Source organism: Cibotium barometz, chromosome 26, assembly GCF_041138505.1.
Source record: "Cibotium barometz isolate CiBa-2024 chromosome 26, ASM4113850v1, whole genome shotgun sequence".
In the NCBI taxonomy this organism is placed as follows: domain Eukaryota; kingdom Viridiplantae; phylum Streptophyta; class Polypodiopsida; order Cyatheales; family Cibotiaceae; genus Cibotium; species Cibotium barometz.
Window position 1 is genome coordinate 25992900 of NC_141071.1, and position 20315 is coordinate 26013214.

General features: G+C 47.5%; 1 protein-coding gene across 2 annotated transcripts in view; it reads left to right on the forward strand.

The window, feature by feature from the left end:
- Positions 1 to 8214: 8214 nt before the first annotated feature.
- The window catches only part of LOC147623818 (kinesin-like protein KIN-4A), a 106977-nt gene continuing 94876 nt past the window's right edge, over positions 8215 to 20315 (forward strand). The window contains exons 1-4 of one of the 2 annotated variants that reach the window (XM_086820446.1): positions 8215 to 8629; positions 12621 to 12712; positions 12858 to 12971; positions 13100 to 13201. In XM_086820446.1, the coding sequence (XP_086676572.1) occupies positions 8623 to 8629; positions 12621 to 12712; positions 12858 to 12971; positions 13100 to 13201 (315 nt within the window). In that variant the 5' untranslated portion in view covers positions 8215 to 8622. The remainder of the gene's footprint in view (positions 8630 to 12620; positions 12713 to 12857; positions 12972 to 13099; positions 13202 to 20315) is intronic. The other variant, XM_086820447.1, reaches the window with a different exon arrangement.

The window sequence follows — 20315 nt, forward strand, 5'->3', positions numbered from 1 at the left end:
TTTGTGGACTTCTGCAAAGCATTTGATACAGTGCCCAGAGCCAGATTGATGAGGCGATTACAGGAGATGGGGGTACCCACAGAGCTCATATGGGGGATTATGGCTTTATATAGATCAGTTGCAGGACAGGTACGCACCCCAGAGGGGGTCTCTACTTTGGTTCACTCCACTATAGGAGTGAAGCAAGGTTGCCCGTTATCTCCTTCATTGTTTGGTATGTATGTGGATGAGGCTTCTGACTACATTGAGAGATTGGGGGACAGAGGAGCCCAGCTAGCAGGTACATGGATCCCACTATTGTTATATGCTGATGATATTGTGTTGATCTCTGACTCCCCTGAGGGTATGCAGCGTCATCTGGATGCTTTACATGAGTTTGCACATGATAGTGGATTGTCTGTCAACCTTGGCAAAACCAAGGTTATGGTGTTTAACACCACGCCACAGCGGGTTAGGCGATCAGCTTCCACATTTACATATGGGCAGGAGATTGTGGAGTATACAGATGCATATACATATCTTGGGGCAGTATTTAGTGGGCCAGTCTTTTCGATGAGGAGAGCAGCAGAGACTAGAACACTCTAGTGACATCAGCTATGCTTTATGGAGTGCAGATATGGGGACCTTCAGTGGGCCATCACAGCGCAGGCGGGTGGAGAGGTATGGAGAGGCCTTTGGTATCTATGATTGCTAGGATTATTAGAGCCAAGGCCGTGGTACCTCATGAGATTATTCGAGCAGAGCTGGCGGCTGCCCCTCTGGTGATTGAGGCTCTTACGAGATCAGTCTCCTACATACATGGCTTGTGGGATCTCCCCCGAGACAGATATGCACGCCTCGCCCTTGAGTCCTCCCGACAGTTAGCTTTACAGGGAGACACGGCTTGTTTGTATGGACAGATGACATCTTGGTTCCAGGCACATGGTTTTAGCATGGACAGATTGCCTCCCTTCCAGTATTCTCTGGAGGCACCCTCTCTCACTCTCACACGGACATAGATTACCAGACTCATCCGTCAGGATTTAGTTCAGCTGGACATTAGGAGGACATGGATATAGCCGACTGAGGAGCTGGGCACGAAGATGGCTTTCTACAGAGAGCATTTTCTTCAGCTCACAGGAGATGGTTTTGTGATCAGACCCAGTTACATGGATGTACACTTGTCTCATGCAGTACGATGTGCTATTGGTAAGATTCGCACATTCTCACACCAGCTTGAGATTGAGATTGGCCGATATAGAGGTATACCATATGCCGAGTATGCCATGGGGAGCCAGAGACAGAGCTGCATTATATATGCCTTTGTACTATGAGATACGTGGTCGTTTCCACTGTTTATTCAGAGAGGGTTTTGGACCACTTTCCAGAGTCATGGGGTACCAGGACCAGAGGTGTTTGGGATTGTTCTTGCTTGAGCTGCGGAGATATAGAGATAGCCTGCTTAGGCGCACAGAGAGCCAGACTCAGAGGCACATTATAGACTTCTTTAGTCCAACCATCACTGCGCCAGATGGACCACAGCAGCAGCAGGACATGGATACCGCCCACACCAGCGGTACACTGATTGATCGTGCGATTGAGCTTGGGTGGTCCAGACGCCCACGACTACGGAGGAGGGCATCCTAGCATAGACGGAGGTTGCAGCGGGCGGATTCGGATTATTCTTGCGAGACATGTGGGACACCCAGTCAGGGTGCTGACCACAGAGATATTGAGGAGATCCGCCAGCGTCCGATGCGGCACATATTATGAGATGGAGGCACCTCCATAGTGTACCCCCTCGTCCCACATGATATTGTATCCCCTCACTGTACTCCACTCACCTCCATAGCGTACCCCCCCCCCCCCCCCTTCACTATATTCACACCCTATAAGGGTGTCTGTTTACCTTCCAGTTCCAGTTTCATTTTCTAGGTGCCAGTCGTATCATCTTTATTTTTCATTTTCTGGTTTTTTATCCAGACATTGTATCAGATCCACCATGATGTAACTTTTTGGTCTCATAGGTCATTATGGCCTTTTGAAGACGTTAATATAACATTTCATTTCATTTCATTTCATTTTATACCCCCAATATGGTACAGGATGGAGCTAGCTAGGTTGCATATCATGATTGTATACTCCATGCATATAGCTTTGCATTCTCCTAGTAATAGAGCTCCATCCCCTGCACACCCAGATTCAGCTTTTTTATTCAGTACTTTTTCATTTTGTTGGGATGACAGAGGATACCCCATACAGGTACTCCGATTTTTCTCATAGGCCGAGTTCGGTCTTTTGGAAGACGTTAATAAAATCTTTCTTTCTTTCTCTCTCTCTCTCTCTCTCTCTCTCTCTCTCTCTCTCTCTCTCTCTCTCTCTCAACTGATCAGCATACATGGATCTACCTGATATACATTTTCCAGTATTTTCTAGTATTTTCTACTCATTATCATCTCGGAGTCTTACAATTCTGTTCTTATAACTGGAAGACAATTAGTTTATTGTACTTTTTAGTCTCATTTAGTTGTTCTCTTTGATGAGACACCAGCTTCAGATGTACTCTCAGTTTTGGTGTCACAGGCCATTATGGCCTCTTAGAGACGTTAATATATCATTTCATTTCATTTCATTTTCTCGCTGCTCGCACGCTCCCAGACCTCCCCGCTTTGCACCCACCTGCACGCTGCACTGCCCGTCTCCCTCCTTGCCTGCCCGCTTTGCATCCACCTGCGCACGTTCATTGCTTGCCCGTCTCCTCGTCCGCCCGCCTGTGTGCTGCTCCCTTCACCTCCCTTGCCTGCCTGCTTCGCATGCACCTGCGCTGCCTGCCTATCTCCCTGTCCGCCCGCCTGTGTGTTGCTCCCTTCGCCTCCCTTATCCCAACTACCCTTCCTCAAGCCCCCAAGGCAGCAACATAACTCTCTCTCGCTACTCCCTGCTTGTGGGAAGCGCTGCAGAGTAATCCTGAGGAATGGCTCGGAGTCTCCAAGAGAAGCCTGAGGCCCTCGAGACGGCAATGAAGGCACTAATCAAGGAGAACAAGAAGACATCCGATTCCAACCTCAATGAGGTGGAGAACAAGTTACACCGGCACATCATGGCCCTTGAAGCACGGGTCACGGACCTTGAACAAGAGAACACGGCATCAAGGAGGAGGTGAGTGCATTGAAAGTGGAATTGGTAGTTGTCAAGAACACCGAGAAGGAAGAAGGGGAGATCAATGACAACACTCTCACGGCCATCAAAGAAGAGATCTCCAAGGAGATCACAAAGGACATGGAGGGAAAACTCGAAGCCAAGCAGTCAGGATGGGTTGAAGTGGTGAAGAAGAACATCCGTAAAGAAGTGAGGGAGGAGACTCAAAGGGAAGAACACCAAATCATTCACACCACCATTGAGGAGGAGAAGATGAGGCAGGCCCGCCGCCTCAACATTCGAGTCACAGGTATGGCCGAGACACTCGACTCCACTCCCGAGAAAGATTGAAAGCTTCTATGCACGAAGCTCGGCTACAAGGAAGAGGACCCTCTCCCCTTCACCAAAGCATGGAGAGTTGGGAAAGACTCAACACACAAGCGAGCCCTCATCCTACAGTTTGCAGGAGAGACGGAGAGGGTCACCTTCATAAGGAAGAGGGTGATTCTACGAGGATTACAGGGAGATCCCATCTATTTGGATGACGGCCTTACAAGGATGCAGATAGAACACAGGAAAACATGCATGCCGAGAGTCCTACAGACCCGGAAAGAGGGCAAGAGAGCATTCTATCGTGATCGCCGTGTCATCATCGATGGCAAGGCCACTCATTAGTGCCAGGCGGCCTATGGGACATCGGCTATGGAGGATCCAGATTCACAGATACACATAGCAGTTTGGAACTGCAATGGAGCACTTTGGACACATCCTGAGAGGACGGAGGAGGTCATGGAGGGACGGGACATCATACTACTTACAGAGACGCACCAGAGACCAGAGAGGGGGCTACCCAAAGTAGAGGGCTATCAGTGGGAGTTTACATATAGGGGGACCACATGGCAGAGCACATCGAGAGGATCTGGAGGTATAGCGGTATTCTTCAAGCGAGAGCTACAGGAGCGTCTACAGGTGGTAGCACGTGACTAGGAGGCTAGATACATGTGGATCAGACTGCAGCTCTCGGTAGATATGCCATGACAGCAGAGGAGGAGAGTAGAGGGGAGGAGGAGGACACAGGGCCATTGGGAGAGTCACCATATGGAGCCCTTTCAGATGAGATCATACACTACTCCAACCTGGGGGAAGTCCTCCTTATGGGGGACTTCAATGCACGGACACAGAGCCGACAGTGTGACATTTATGATTTCGAGCACGCCGAGGTGATGCACACACTAGAGGTGGAGGACACGGGAGCTTGCAGGGTGTCAGAGGACATGGGGCCGGATAACACCAGATATGGTCATCACTTGAGTTGGGAGCCCGACACCATCTCGTTATTTATAACGAGATGAGACAGTGGCACGATTCAGGAGCACTGACATGCTTTCCACGATCGGGGGGGGGGGGGGGGGGGGGGGGTAAGCACAGTGGACTACATCATGGGGTCCATGGAGACCACAGAGGCAGTGACATCTTTCACCGTCCCCCCCCCCCCGTCCTATTGGTGCGGATCACACGTACCTCTTACTGTCACCGGCGAGCTCCACACCAGCACCCACACAGCCCACACAGGCATCGCGTACAACTTTCTACTTCACCCATGACTTGGCAGACATATATGAGCATCATGTGTATGACGGGCTACTCCAGATGGATCCCGTGTCACCTCTAGACCGACTCACCACCCAGTTGTCATCTCTACTACATACGGCCGCCACCCGCAGCTTCCCCCATCATACACACATTGCACACACAGATAGATCTGGGAGCATGCCCCAGAATCGGTGGTATGATGATGAGTGCAGAGAGCTATATAGACACCTCCGTGCCCAGAGAGCACTGGGGACCATTACACAGAGACAGGTGAGCCAACAGATGAGGACCCTCACACGCTGTAAGAGGCGTGCATATGAGGAGGCACAGTATTGGGATATATACCACCTACTCATGAGCAGAGATGTAGGCACTGCATGGCGCAAGATGAGAGAGCCTCGCCCTCGTACCCCGATTGAGGATCCACACACATGGCGCACATATACAAAGAGCCTCTACCATATCCCTCAGCAGCCGCCCATACCACAGCCACAGGAGTCCTGTCCTACCACCTCTACTTTCTTTACCGCCTCGATGGTAGAGAGAGCTATCCGCCGGTTACAGCATGGGAGATCGGCTGACCACACAGGTATACAGAGTGAGCATCTTATTTATGCAGTTGACACATTGGGACCCTTTGTTGCTCACCTCTTTAATAGGGCACTAGTGGAGGGCCTACCAGCTGAGTGGACTATGCACACCATCGTGCCTCTCCACAAAGCGGGAGACATGCTAGACCCGAGCAACTACAGGACTATCATGATTGATCATACATAGGCCAAACTTTATGGCGCAGTGCTCGAGGCAGAGTTGAGCTCATATGCAAAGAAGGAGGGACTGCGAGCACCAGGGCAGGCTGGATTCCGACGAGCTTTCTCCACTATTGACCATGGTCTGAGATAGAGAGGCCTCAGATTCTCATGCTCTCATGGATGATCCGCAGCAAACCCTCCGTCCCACATGACATTGTTTGGATGGAGTTTGCTGCACCTCCTATGCTAGTAGAGGCCCTCTTCCAGACGATCTACTTCATACAGAGGATCAGAGATATGCCATCAGATCGACTCTCACATAGAGCTTTTGAGGCGTCGAGTCAGCTCGCAGAGAGTGGAGATAGGAGATCATGGTATTCATAGATGATACAGTGGCTCACTCAGCATGGTCTCGACATAGATCACCTGCCACCTTTCCAGTATGATATACATGCACCACACATCCAGCTCTCTCACAATGAGAGGAACGAAGTCCTTCGGCAGGATTTATGGCAGCGATACACTCAAGAGACTTGGATTACACCCAATCAGCCTCTACCGCCGAAGATGCTATACTACAGAGATCAGTTTATGCGTATCTCAGCGGATGGATTCATACAGAGACCTGGATACATGGATGCGTACATGCCTCACAGTGCCCGAGTGGTGATTGGCTAGCTCAGAGTGTCATCACACCAGCTTGAGATTGAGGCAGGTAGGGCAGCACGGATCCCCAGAGCAGAGAGGATATGCAGACTATGCCAGGAGGAGGTTGAGAGTGAGGAGCATTATGTATGCAGATGCGGAACATGTAGTGTCATTAAAGAGAGATACACCACCATCTTCAGTGGACATCCCTCACTCCGCCAAATCATGGAGTCCGCAGACCAGCGCAGATTTGGCTAGTTCTTGCTAGAGACACAGCGCCACAGAGAGATACTGATACGGACTCATACCACAGGGAGAGGTGGGCGACAGCTCCAGCTCCAGCTCACTGATTTCTTCCAAAGATGTATCCTAGTGCCTACCTTGACACAGGAGGGGGTTACACTTCAGCGTGCTGCGGACCTCCGAGCCAGACAGAGACCGAGAGCACCAGGCTACGAGACTCCCAGACTACATTAGAGGGAGATCACAGAGATAGAGGCTCGACATCAGCACCATATTCAGGAGCGGCTAGCTCACTTGCACTCACACCCGGAGATCATGCTCCGAGGTATTTTTGCCTCATCGCCTATGTATCACATATTACATTGAGGGTGCGCCTGTCTAGCCGTTGTTGGGCCTGCTGAATCAATAGATTGCACGTTCTCCGAAGGATATGCTGGTGAATCTCGGAGTGCGTCTGGGGATAAATGCTGGTGAATCTTGGATTGCATCAATAGATTGCACGTTCTTGAAGTCAGAAATGTTACATCGGAAGTTGTGTCCATAGGAGTGCATACCCCACTTTGCCTACCACGACAACGGTGACCGTGCCTCTGCGAGAGGTCCGCGGCTGCTGCCAGCTAAGCTCCTGTGAGGCGTGATGAGGCTCTTCGTTTATTGATGGTGGGGTGGAAGGAGAGATTGCATGGGGGGTGCGATGCAGCTGGCGTGGGCGGGGCTGATGTTTGTCGCAACGATCTGACCGCAGGTCGGGCTCACCACTGTCTGGGGATCTTGGTTGCTGGCTCGGGCCTGTATGCCAGAGCATATGCCCGCACGAGGTGATCCATCTAACGACATAAATTGGTTTCTTGTTTGGTCGCACACAAAGTACTGCTCCGGTAGTCCTGAAAGCTCTACCTGCTGCAGGAAAATGGAGCTGCCGAGATTGGGAATCTCAACCTGGCGAGGAGGGTTCTCCGGGGGAGATGAGTACTTGTATGGATGGGAGCCCAACTGCCCTCACAACAGGGGCGGCTGTGGTGGGGGGGACTCAAGAACTTGTTTTGAGGAGCACCCTATCACTAGATGAAGGTTGTGATACTTCTTGGGGAGACCTGTGAAACGACCAAAACCAGGAAGCCTAAGACTCCAGAAAAGGTGTCCAAGTCCTGGGCAGAAGTCATGTCTTGAGTGGGTGAGGCAAACGTGGGAGCTCCGTGCTGCTAGTGGGCTTGACACCAGGACCTTTACGGCCAGGCATGGCGAGTTCAATTCGAGCTGAATGTAGCAGTTGTGGAGGAAGAGGATCGCCATGATTCTCCCTTGCACACCGGCACGGCTTGCAAAAGGTAGTGGATCTGTCCACGGGTCGGGTGTGCTGCCGACCAAATTTGCAGATCAGGGTAGTAGCCTTGAGAGAGGCCCCTGAGATGCGTAGCTGAAGGTCTGTTTCATAGAGGTGACAGCTGATGGTGGCCTGGGAGAGTGGGATGGGGTGGTCAGAGCAGCTACCATGTAGTCCTACTAAAAGGGGCGAAAGGGAGCTGCCCACCGCTGTCGAGAAAGCACAAACGAATGATAAACAACAAACACGGGTGGGGAACCAGGGGGCGAAAAGGAGAGGGAGGACGAAAAGCAGGGGATGTTGGGGGCGGGAGGTGGGACGCGGGAGGAGGGGAAGGGGTGAGGGCAAGTTGACAGGCAGGGGGAGGCAGGGCAGGGCTGGAGGGGGACTAAAGAAGAAGATTGCGAAGGAGGTGGCAGAGGTGGGGCTAGGGAGGCTGGGCAAACTAGAGCGAAGGCGGGGTGAGGGGTGAAGGCGGGGTGGAACACACGGGAGAAGGCCACATGCACACAATGGGCTGACGGGGAGTTGCAATGCTTACAGGAGCTCCTGGCCACTCAAGTTAACTGATATTGCAGGTTTTCACGAATACAACTATTGATTGTTCTTATTCCTTTTTTCGCTTAATGGCATGTTCATGGTTGCCGTGCTTTATGGAAGTACAAAGTTTTAGTCTGGTATGCAGTTTTGGCAAGACCTCTCAGTGATTAATTTGCCGATGGTCTAACAGTTTTTATCTTCCATTTTTTCTGGTTCACCTTATCAGGCCCATCACAAACTAAAATTTACTTCTTCAGATTAATTTTCTGTTTGTGTGCTAAAAGTTTTACCATTGATGCACTACATGGTGGTAAGAACTTACTGCATGTTTGTCTGTCCTGTCTGTGTGCTGAACTTTTATCTTTTCTGGTGCAGGACTCTCTTGGGGGCAACAGCAGGACAGTGATGATCGGTAATGGCCTTCTTCCCAAACTTCCCACGTGTCAAGTTTTGATTGCATTCACAATGGGGCTGTATAGCCTACATGACTGTATCAATGGAAAGGGCCATTGATTTTTACTTAATCATAATATGATAATTGCTACTTAATCTTACATGCTCTCCCTTGGCATAAGGTAAAGAACTCCGCTACTAGCAAGAAAGGTTTTTACTACTTTTGAAAATCTACTTGAAAATAGAGATATATGCCTTGCCATAGGTCTCTGAGAAGGATAGATGTTGAGCTTTTCAAGTCATAAAAGCAGCTCTCATTGGCTAAAACCAAAGATGATGTTATAGAATTTGTGTGTGATACACTGAGATTTTTAGGGGATAGTATCATGGATGACTCTGATCCATTTATGCCACAATTTGTCAGACGACAATATTACAGACATAACAATGCATGAGCATGCTCTTACTTAGATGGATCATGGGACACAGCACGTGCATGAATTTTTTTTCCTGACTGGCCTTAGGCCCAAGATCCTCCTGTAGTTATCAATTTTCACCGCCCGTAGGTGCTTTTTATCCGCCCATAGGCGATGCCACCGAGGACGCACCACGTGGGGTTTTGAACCCAGGACCTCCTGGTCCTAGACAAATATCTCTACCACTTGAGCTATCACCTCATTGGCACGTGCATGCTTCTTATATATTGCATGTAACTCTTATTTGCTTATGCTTAAGTCAATGAAATTCTACTGTATGTGATGGAGGTTTTGGGAGGAAGCATGCCCAGAACACTTCAGAACGACTTTGAGAAAAGTTCACAATATTTTTTTAAAGAAGATATGTGGGAGTTGAGATCACTACTTTTTACTGCATTCTAATGTTCAAAATTGGAAGCATGGCATTCTTAATATTGAGTGTGTACTGCCATTCACAGAAGTGAATCCATGCCCGTGGATAGATTGCCAAGGCTTGTGGTTCTGAACCGCAAAAGACTAAAAAAACCTAACAGGATTGGTCCTCAACAATGAGTTAGACTTGCCTCGAGAAACTGTAAAGTGAAAACACAGGATTTTGTTTGCTTGTTTGCAAGATGTTTCCCATAAACAATGGAGAGGCGCCTCTATACAATCAAAATTTGAATACTGTTTTAAGCACACCAGCCCCAAATTCTAGGTGATTTATACGGGAGCCCGTGAGCGAATGCAAAAATGTTTGTAGATACTGATCCCCCCATAGATGTGCACTACATATGCACGCACCACCCACATGCACCCATGGGTTGTGCACACTGCACACCGTGTGTTCTACACATTTTTATTGCTTTTAGATTTGCTGAACTGGTCCAACAGACTATTTTTTGAGGATAATATTACAATCATCTCATCTCATCTCTCTCTCCTCCCCCCCTTCCTGTCCTCATCACGTGTTAAAACAATTTTCATCTTTGTTTGATTAAGTTGTCCCCCTGTCAAAACCCAAAAACAACACCCCACACCTCCACCTCCAGCCCCACGCCCTGCCCCCCCTCCTCCTCCTTTTCTCCTATTAGTAGATAGAAGAAAGAAGAGGGAGAGTTGGGGTTAGTTGTTGGAAAGGGGAAACCTGGTGTGCTGACATGATGAATTTGTGTTTGTGCGTATTTTTTTTTCTTTGCATAGATACTCATTCAGTCAATGATTTTGAAGAACCTTTACTTTTATCTTTTTGTCCTCTTCTTCTTTATTATTGTTTTATTTTTAGTTTGCACTTTCTCAAAATCTCACAAAATATGTTATCTTCGATATGGTCCAATATTTTCATCAGCTTGACGATAATTGCCCAACTTGATGGCAGTGATTTGTTCTTAGAGCACTCATGGACTGTGTTTAAGACCCATGTCTATTTTTACTCATAGAGATTTACATGGGGAACCATGGGTATGACTGGTCATATGGATTCCATGGTGTGAACTTTTTAAGGACTTGGTTGGATTCCAATGTGGTGGTTTACCCTAAGGTACGTAAGTTCATAGGAGATACATCCATCCCCACTATTGATGCCGCTTCAGATCTATACTCACTAGTCAGCTACATCTTGTGGTACACTTAATAGATGAATTGTCCATGTGCAGCGTTATGCATGCTTGATGGTGGATGGTCATTCTATGTTATATACCTAGCTAGTGTTATTGGTATTACATGTGATTCTGTGTTATATACTAAGCTAGTGTTATCAATGTGTATGTTTATGGGTGATACCAGGATGTCGAGTTACAGGCTGGCGGTCTTATCCTCAGTTAGCCACTACTTGTATGCAGCTGATGATGCTGTTAGATTTAGGTTCTTTTTCATTTATGTTATTTACCAGGATCATTGTAACCCATGGATACTTTATAACATATTTTTGGTCTCATAGACCCCAGTGGTCTTTTTGAAGACTTTAATATAATTTTCTTTCTTTCTTTCTTTCTTTCTCTCTCCTCACAACCTGCATGGCTCATTGGCGACCTTTTTTGCAGCCTGTATCTCTGCTGCAGCTTCAGGGCCTGCTGGTTCTGGCTGTATAGGGTCGGTACCTGCTGTTCACTGCCTTACAGAAACTGTACAACCCCTGTACCTGTTGCCACCTCCTGTACAGTGCTCAAACCTGCTGCTGCTTACGTACCTGATGGTGTTGCCTGGGCAACAAGTGGTCGTACAATGACCATACCTAATGTACCTGCTCCCCATAACACTTGTACCTTCTGCAGCTGTTGGCTGACCAGCTGTACCTGCAAAACCATTCCCTCTTCACATGGAGAATACCCTTATTACTTCTCTCTTTTAATGGTTAAATTAGTTAATGTTCAAGTATTCCAAGATCCGCGCTCCTTTTGAAAGGAGGCTGAAAAAACGACAACGTTGTAACAGGTTTGGAAGATGTTACTGAACAAGGAGCATTGACTACAAAGTAGAATAAGAGGGGCATAGGGGCAGGGGATGCTTTTTTTGGTGAAGCCAAATTGGAGGGCAAGCGTAGTTAAGGCATGCTTTTTGGTTTAGTGCTGAAACCAATAGCATGGGTTTAGGCATGCATTGAAGTGAGTATGATGTTGCAATGATTTCTTCATGACATTGTTCAGGACAAGTTCAATTCATGGAGGAAAGAAGCAATTTTGATAGTGTTTCTTAGTTGAGGATGCAGTTGGTTGATTCACATTAAGAAGAGGATTTTGAAAAAACACAGGATTGTGCAGATTGACATTTTTTAAAGAGGAAGTATTGCATAGTAGGCCCCTTGATAGGTATTTACTCTCTTTATGGTACAACCCAGTTCCACCTTAATTCAAGGCTCTAAAGAGGACAGGTTTGAGTTGATCAGATCAACTGCCTGTTTTACTCTTCATGTCAAGGCAAAAAGCTGGATGCAGGTATGAGTGGTGTATGTCTCTCTTGAGTCTTGACTGATGAGGCATTTTCTGGAGCTCTACTCAATTTAGAGCTGCAACTTTTTTCTGCTTGCATTAGCTTTAACAAACCATTCCATTTGGAAAGGTTGTAGCCTTGAAACCTTGGTGGACTTTGAATCAACTAGTGAGTGGAGCTACAGGTTCTAAATTAGATCGGTAACACACTTCAAAACTAATGAGCATTAGCATTGCATTGGAAGTGCAGAAAGGCCTAGAGAGTTTCATAGAGGCATCTTATCCTTAAATGGATAAAAAAGTCTTTCTGCATTACTTGCGCACAAGTGCTTGGGTCTCACCCATCTCAATCAATAAGGTATCACCTGAAAATCCATTCTCTATTTGCAGAGAGGTTTGGTGTAGGCCTTCCACTTTAGCCCATGTAGTATCTTCTCTTTATGGCATAGCTCTATTTGCTATGCCCTCATCATGTGTATCACAGCCTGGAATATTTTAAGTAACGGCTAGTGTCATCCTAATAGACACAAATTTAATGATTTTATGCTTGTTTGTGGACTTAATGATTGTTGAAAAAAACCAACATAAGTAGCATTATTGGCTCTTATTATTACAATGTGTTGGACAGCTTGTGTTAGCCCAGCAGATGCCAATGCTGAGGAGACTCTAAACACTTTGAAGTATGCCAATCGTGCCCGCAACATTCAGAATAAACCCATAGTACATGCTTCCTGCTCCTTACCAGATTTAGCCTTAAAAAACAGCTCAAATATGAAAGCTTAGAAAATAAGGGATCCCTGGAGCTAAATCTGTCGTCTCAACAATTTGTTCTCAATTAGGGGTGTTTGTGATGATGGTTTTGCAGGTAAATCGTGATCCGATTGCAGCAGAGATGCAGAGGATGAGGCAACAACTAGAGCTTCTGCAAGCTGAACTCATCTGTGCACGTGCGGTTGGCAGCTCTGCTTTAGATACTCAGGTTGGCTGAGATCATGGGCAAGTGCTGTGTGTGTACTGGTGTATTGTTCTTCTCCTATCCTTTTCTGTGTGTTCTTGTTTGGTGTCATTGACTTTTTCTTGGGTGGATTTTACTTGGCTTGGAATCAGAGGATAGCATGGCTAGAGGCAAGTAATGCAGAACTGCTAAGAGAGTTGCATGATTCACAAGCGGCCTACGAGCTCTTATCGAAATGCATGCATGAAGCTCAGGTAAGTAAGGACTTTGTATTTTCCTTTTTTAAAGTTGACTTGTTCCTGGAAGTTGAAAAGGAGTGTGGATTGGTACTTAATATACTCATGGAACATCTCTCAAAGACAAGAATGAGTTGGTTGCCTTGAGCATTGGAGAGCGTGCACAGGCAGGAAGAGCACGAATTGCAGTTCTAGTATTGTCAAATCCAAAGCTGCATGACTCCCTCCCATATTATGTGCATGCATTTTGTTTCCCTTGGGAATGAGATCCTTCTATTAGTTACCAAGAAAAACAGCCACAACGGCTAAGTACAAACTTGGTTCCACATGAGGAGTGACATAAAAGGGGGAGGATGCTCTTCTCTTCCAGCTGGTCGCTCTAGGAGGAGAAGGCTATCTCATACAATGGGGGGAGGGGGAAACCACCACATAGGTGGTCTATAGTACCAAGTGGGCTCACCACCACTGTCAGTGAGAAAGAGATCATGACGCTGGATCCTCATGAAGGCCTCCCGGCCCTTCAGCATGCTGAGCCACCGTGAAGCTCCCTCCACTGTCCACAGAGGGTACGAATGTTATTGAGCAAGATGCCCCGGATGGACTCCGTTGGCAAGGTGACCGTGTCATCGATGGATTTGCTGCATATCGAGCTCTCTAGATGTGCCACGCAACAATGCTGCTGCAAATCTCCCATCGCTGGCTAGAACCTGGAGTCTAGTGACCAGTAGATGGAGCTAGGACTGGCATTGCAGAAATACAGAGGTGAAAAACCTGAAGGGCTAGTCCCCCACCCTCCTCATATGACATGACGGCCTTAGCCTCGGTGGCCCATGCAGATGCCATCCCTTCGCCTGTGTGGGCCTGCTATCTCAAAGAAATCTCCGGTGACCCTTTCTCCCGCCTAGGTTCAAAACGAGGCTTTGGCATAGTATATGTATTCCACCCTCCGCTCCTCGATAGAACTAAGCTTTGTATGGGCTGTAGCCGACTAGGGCCCTGCTTCAATTCACGGGCTATCTGGTGTACTCTCCTGGAGTCATTGTAGGGAGGTGAGATTGCGACATATGCTCCTCTGCTTTTTTCGGAAGCCAGCCAATCTGCTCTGCGCTGCCTCTTGTAATAAATTGCTCATCTCTCCAAGGCGCCTGCGGCTGAACCTGAGTGAAAATCCAGACTCTCCTAGATCTCCTCTGTCCTGTTGCATATCTCGGAGCCTTGAATGAGGTTGTCAGGGATCCGGGTCCTCAAATTTCTGTCATGCTATTACGACCCTGTGTTTTCCTGTGGACAGTATGCAGGTGGGCACGGGCACGGGATGGATAGTGTGAATGGCATCCGTTTGGATTTGAGAAGGAAACCCGTGTGTGGATAGCCCCAAGTGTGAAGAGGACAAAAGGATTTAAAGTTTATAAGGTTTTAAAACCTTTGATGATAAAATAATAATTTTTATTTGCAGGATGTGCTTTTGCTATTGCTTTTAGTTTTTGGATAAAAGCGAACCGAATCGCATCCTTGTTAAAAAGGGAAGGGTGGCAGAATTCGTCGTGTGGTGTGTGCGGGCGCTTCCTCTCCTTGTATGGCTGGTCGCCAGAGAGCCCAAGCGATGCATAGAGCTTAACGGCAGGGAGCACTGGACAGAGAGAGCAGGGGTCGGTGTTTTTGTTTGTTTTCCTTCGGCTATGGCAAGCACTGTTGTAGGTGGTGGTGCAGGCGGGGCGATGGCCTCTGTGGTACCGTGCAACAGGACAATGGCAGAGACGGGGCACCGGCGGACGACGACGGCATGGCCTTCGAGACAAGCCCGGGCGTGAAGGTGTACAACAGCTTCGACGCGATGGGCATCCGGGATGAGCTCCTGCGGGGCTCTACGCCCACGGCTTCGAGAGGCCCTCGGCCATTCAGCAGTGCGCTATCCGTGCCATCATCAAGAACCGCGATGTCATCACCCAGGCCCAGTTCGGCACCAGCAAGACCTCCATGATCGCTCTTGCCGTCTGCCAGATCATCGACACCTCCGTCAGAGAGTTCTCTATTTTTCTCTCTATGGGATGCACGTGGGCTGGCTGCAGGAGAATAGCGATAGGCTTTCTCTCTCTCTCCCTCTCTCTCAAGATTGAGAGAGGAGCATGGAGCGGTGTCTCGAGAGAGAAAAGATTATGCCGGCTATGTAGTCTGGGAGCAGTGGAGATAGAGGAGCATGTTCTTTTAACATGCAACATAAGGAGAGATTTCGGCACCACTTTAGAAGGATACACCGACTTAGTGAATTTGCTCTCGCATGGCCAACTTGCTGCCCTTGGCATATACTTCATCAAAATTCTCAAGCACCGTGACTACCTTGTAACGCAATTGGCCACACACTAGTCTTTTTTTTTTTTCCCTCCCATGAAAGGAGGAGGCTTTGTTTACAGCTTTTGTACTTACTTCGTGGGGGTCCCATGGGCCGTTTTTTCGGCCTCCCGAGGAGGATAATATATTCTTCTTCTTCTTCTTTTTCTCATCGTGAATTTGCAGGCCGTGTTGAAGAGACTTGGATACAGGTGAACAAGCTACATATACATGGGACAATGTTCATGGAAGAGATGTGTTGTTCCTCTTCGTCTTGAAACTATGTATATTCAGGGGTTGCTCTCACGTCTTCTATCTTTCTCTCTATGAGTTATGGAAAAAGCACAGGGTATTGCTGTGGAAATCAACCCTAGTTTTGGCACCGTGATTGGATGGTGTATCTGTGGGTTTTCTCATGGAAATAGGACATTGGTTTTGGAGAGAAAATAGGACTTTGGTTTCGAGGAAACATGCCTATGGTTTATGGGATACAGGTCTTTGGTTTATCGGATATAGGTCTTTGGTTTCATGTGGAAAACACGTCTTTGGATTCATGTGAACAGGTTATAGTTTTTCTCGAGGTTACATGCATGCTGTGGCTATAGGGAAGGACATGTGGTTTGGTACGGCTCTACTGCTTTTTGGGAAAAGGTTTGAAGGATCCATGGTAGAGATGGAGAAGACCTTTGGAAAGCAGGGAGGTGTTGTAGAGTGCCTTCTCTATGTTATGCTGTGCTGTAATAACGAGAGTTCTCATTTGGAAGTCCTGGGTGAAACTACAAGGGATCCTATGGGTGGAGGATTCTACAAGTTGTACTTTGTACTCTAATTTGATCAAGTAAAGAAATACCGCAAGGGGCGCCACTGCATTTTGGGGCCAATTGGTGTCCGTGTACTATTTGCAGGAGCACTCTAGCTCCCCCTATTTGTTTTCCTTTTCCAGGTCCTCAAAGGTGTTGAAGTGTTTTGTGTGCGAGTGTTTGTTTCACCGCCTGTCAAATTTCTGAAGGCCGGTTTCATGGTTCCATTGCCGGGATATCGTCGACTTTCTCAAGGAGGCGAGCCCGTGGTTGTTTCATGAGAGTCGCATCAAAAGCTTCAACATGTGGAAAATGAAAAGGAAGTGCAGGAGGCAGTGCAGGATTGTGTGTCTTTGCCTGTATGAGGTGAAGAGCAAAAGCTAAAGATGAAGCTCAGGAGAAAAGACACCAAGGACAGGAAGTAGTCAGCGAGGAACAAGAAAGCAGTTGAAGTGTTATGGTGCAAGAGATGGGTTGAAGGCTATGGCTTTCGACACTTTGTCACTGGTGGTATCTTCACGGAGGCTTCATGGGTTCGGAAGGCAGCTTCTTTCTATGTTTAGCAGTGGTGATCTACTATGCTTCATTGGGGACTTGTGCTTACCACTTGGGTGGAGTGCAAGCAGGTTTTTGGGTGCCTGAGGATGTATCAGATGAGGCTCAGACGGAAGTGGAGGAACTTGATGAGGTTCTTTTTCCCAAGGAGATACTGGCACATAAGGAAAGAAAGGTATAAGGTAAAGTTTCCCGTCGCTATCCTGTGAAGTTCAAGAACTATTCACCGATGGATGCGAAGTGAATGGAGGAGGGTGACTTAGTAGATTCACCTCAGGTATTGCAGCTTTATCTTGATGCCTTTGAGTTGGAGCCGACTGTTGCGACGACTCATTCAGGTTCAGCAGAACAGGGGTCTAGAGCATTGCCTGATGCTCAAGAGGGAGGTAGCACCTCCACTCCCTTGTTACAGACAGGCCCAGTTTTCATCTATGAGTCGCTTGGTGACATCTTTGTATTCACCTGAAGGTACTGATAGGCTGACAGTAAATTTGCTTATGGGACTTCTATGATATTGTGTACTAGTCACATGAGATGGTAAAGTTGGGTATGGTTCACAGATGGCCGCACCATGAACTATAACTGCAACTATGGATGGTTTTTGCCTTTGGAACTAAAGTATGACTGAGGAAGATTGGGGCATTGAATCTTTGTCATATGGTTCTAGCTATTCTTGATCACAGGATCGGTCGATTGGATATTGAGATGATGCTATGTGTGGAGTTGGTCTTCTTTGGAATGGCATGGTTTGGTTGAGCTCAAAGTCTGTAGCAATCTGAGCTAATAGTTCGAGACTCTATGAAGGGCATAAGTCTTGCGAGAGCAGTCCTAGAGTTGGTTTGGTTCATGGATATATGGATCGAACTCTATTTGTGCATGTATTCATACACTTTTGAGGTATTATTGTATTTTGGTCCCATTGGATCTTGGTACCATTGAGAATACATTGGGTAATACTTTGGATTATGTCGTGTGATGCATGTATATTCGTATGATACATCAAGTACTTTATTACGTGCATGGATGCACCTCTGGGTGTGACTCCTACGGGATGGCCATAAGACATATGCACTGGACAGAGAGAGTAGGGGTCGGTGTTTTTGTTTGTTTTCCTTGGGCTATGGCAAGTACTGCTGCAGGTGGTGGTGCAGGCAGGGTGATGGCCTCTGTGGTACCGTGCAATGGGACAATGGCGGAGATGGGGCGCTGGCAGACGACGACGGCATGGCCTTCGAGACAAGCTCGGGCGTGAAGGTGTACAGTAGATTAGACGCGATGGGCATCCACGACGAGCTCTTGCGGGGCATCTACGCCTACGGCTTCGAGAGGCCCTCGGCCATTCAGCAGCGCACTATCCATTCCATCATCCAGAACCGCGATGTCATCACCCAGGCCCAGTTCGGCACTAGCAAGACCTCCATGATCGCTCTCGCCATCTGCCAGATCATCTACACCTCCGTCAAAGAGTTTCCTATTTTTCTCTTTATGGGATGCATGTGGGCTGGCTGCAGGAGAATAGAGATCGGGCTATAGAGTTGGGGCGGTCCAGGCGCCCCAAGATGAGAGGCCCATCTCGACACCGGCGGAGACTACATCAGAGGATCAGGACCATACTAGCACGGCATGGGAGACGTCCAGTCAGAGTACTCACCATGGAGGACATTGAGGATATCCGCCATCGACCGATGAGAGACATCTTTGGATAGTGATGTGTATGATGCTTACCTTTGTTGCTGGAGTTTTCCTCCCAGATGTTATCCATTAGGAGCTCCTAGTACCGTACTTTTCCTCACAGTTATTTCAGTTTCAATTAGTTGTTTTTAGCTTTTCTTACACAGACATTGTATCAGATCCACCAATTGTTGTAACCTTTTTGGTCTCATAGGTCATTTTGGCCTTTTGAAGACGTTAATATATCATTTCATTTTCATTTCTCTCATCGTGAATCTGCAGGCCCTGTTGAAGAGACTTGGATACAGGAGAACAAGCTACATATACACGGGACAATGTTCATGGAAGAGATGTGTTGTGCCAAAGAGGTGATAGTCCAAGTGGTAAAGTGTTTGCCTAGGACCGAAAGGTCTTGGGTTCAAACCCTGCTTGGACCCCTCGGCGGCACCTCTCATCCGCGCTCTCCATAAGCTTCCCTTTCGGCATCGATCGTGTTCTGGCCGCCTTTCCCAAGAGGACTCCAGTGTAGCCCCTCCGCTCTCTGTGGTCGAGTGTGCTCGTCGCCCTCTTCAGAGGGCCGCGTAGATGATCTTGTAGCTCACGACACTAGCGTGGCTGGGACGTTGAGCGAGTTGTAATGTTAACTATTAGTAGGATCTCTCCCCCGGAAAAAAAGAAAAAAGAAAAAAAAAAGAAAAAAGGAAGAGATGTGTTGTTCCTCTTCGTCTTAAAACTATGTGTATTCAGGGGTTGCTTGACACGTCTTCTATCTTTCTCTCTATTCTTTTTAGAAAAAGCACAGGGTATTGTTGTGGAAATCAACCCTAGTTTTGGCACCGTGATTGGATGGTGTATCTGTGGCTTTTCTCATGGAAATAGGACATTGGTTTTGGAGAGGAAATAGGACTTTAGTTTCGAGGAAACAGGCCTATGGTTTATGGGATACAGGTCTTTGGTTTATCCGATACAGGCCTTTGGTTTCCGGTGGAAAACACGTCTTTGGATTCATGTGAAGAGGTTATAATTTTTCTCGAGGTTACATGCAAGCTGTTGCTATAGGGAAGGACATGTGGTATGGTACAACCCTACTGCTGTTTGGGAAAAGGTTTGAAAGATCCATGGTAGAGATGGAGAAGACCTTTGGAAAGCAGGGAGGTGTTGTACAGGTGTGTCTTCTGTATGGTATGCTGTGCTGTAATAACGAGAGTTCTTATTTGGAAGTCCTGGGTGAAACTACAAGGGATCCTATGGGTGGAGGATTCTACAAGTTGTACTTTGTACTCTAATTTGATCAAGTGAAGAAATACCGCAAGGGGCGCCACTGCGTTTTGGTGCCAATCGGTGTCCGTGTACTATTTGCAGGAGCAATCTAGCTCCCCCTATTTGTTTTCCTTTTCCAGGTCCTCAAAGGTGTTGAAGTGTTTTGTGTGCGAGTGTTTGTTTTACCGCCCGTCAAATTTCTGAAGGCCGGTTTTACATGCCTCGAGGGATACTACAGGGATAGAATGATAGGTGCATGATTGTAGAAAGTATTGTCCTCCAAAATACCAATCATGGCACCACATCCATAAGCCCACTCATCTACATACAATCGGTCTAATCAAAACAGGTTAGGGCTTGTACTTCTCCTGTCGGATCTCGAGAAGCACAAACTCTCGGGGTTGCATCCAAACTCTGGTAAGTGCTAGGGGTCATATCCCCTGAGTGCTAAAATCAACTCCTCCCAAGCCGAGTACTCTGTGCTAGAAACTGTAGACATGCCACCTCCGAGTCTATCC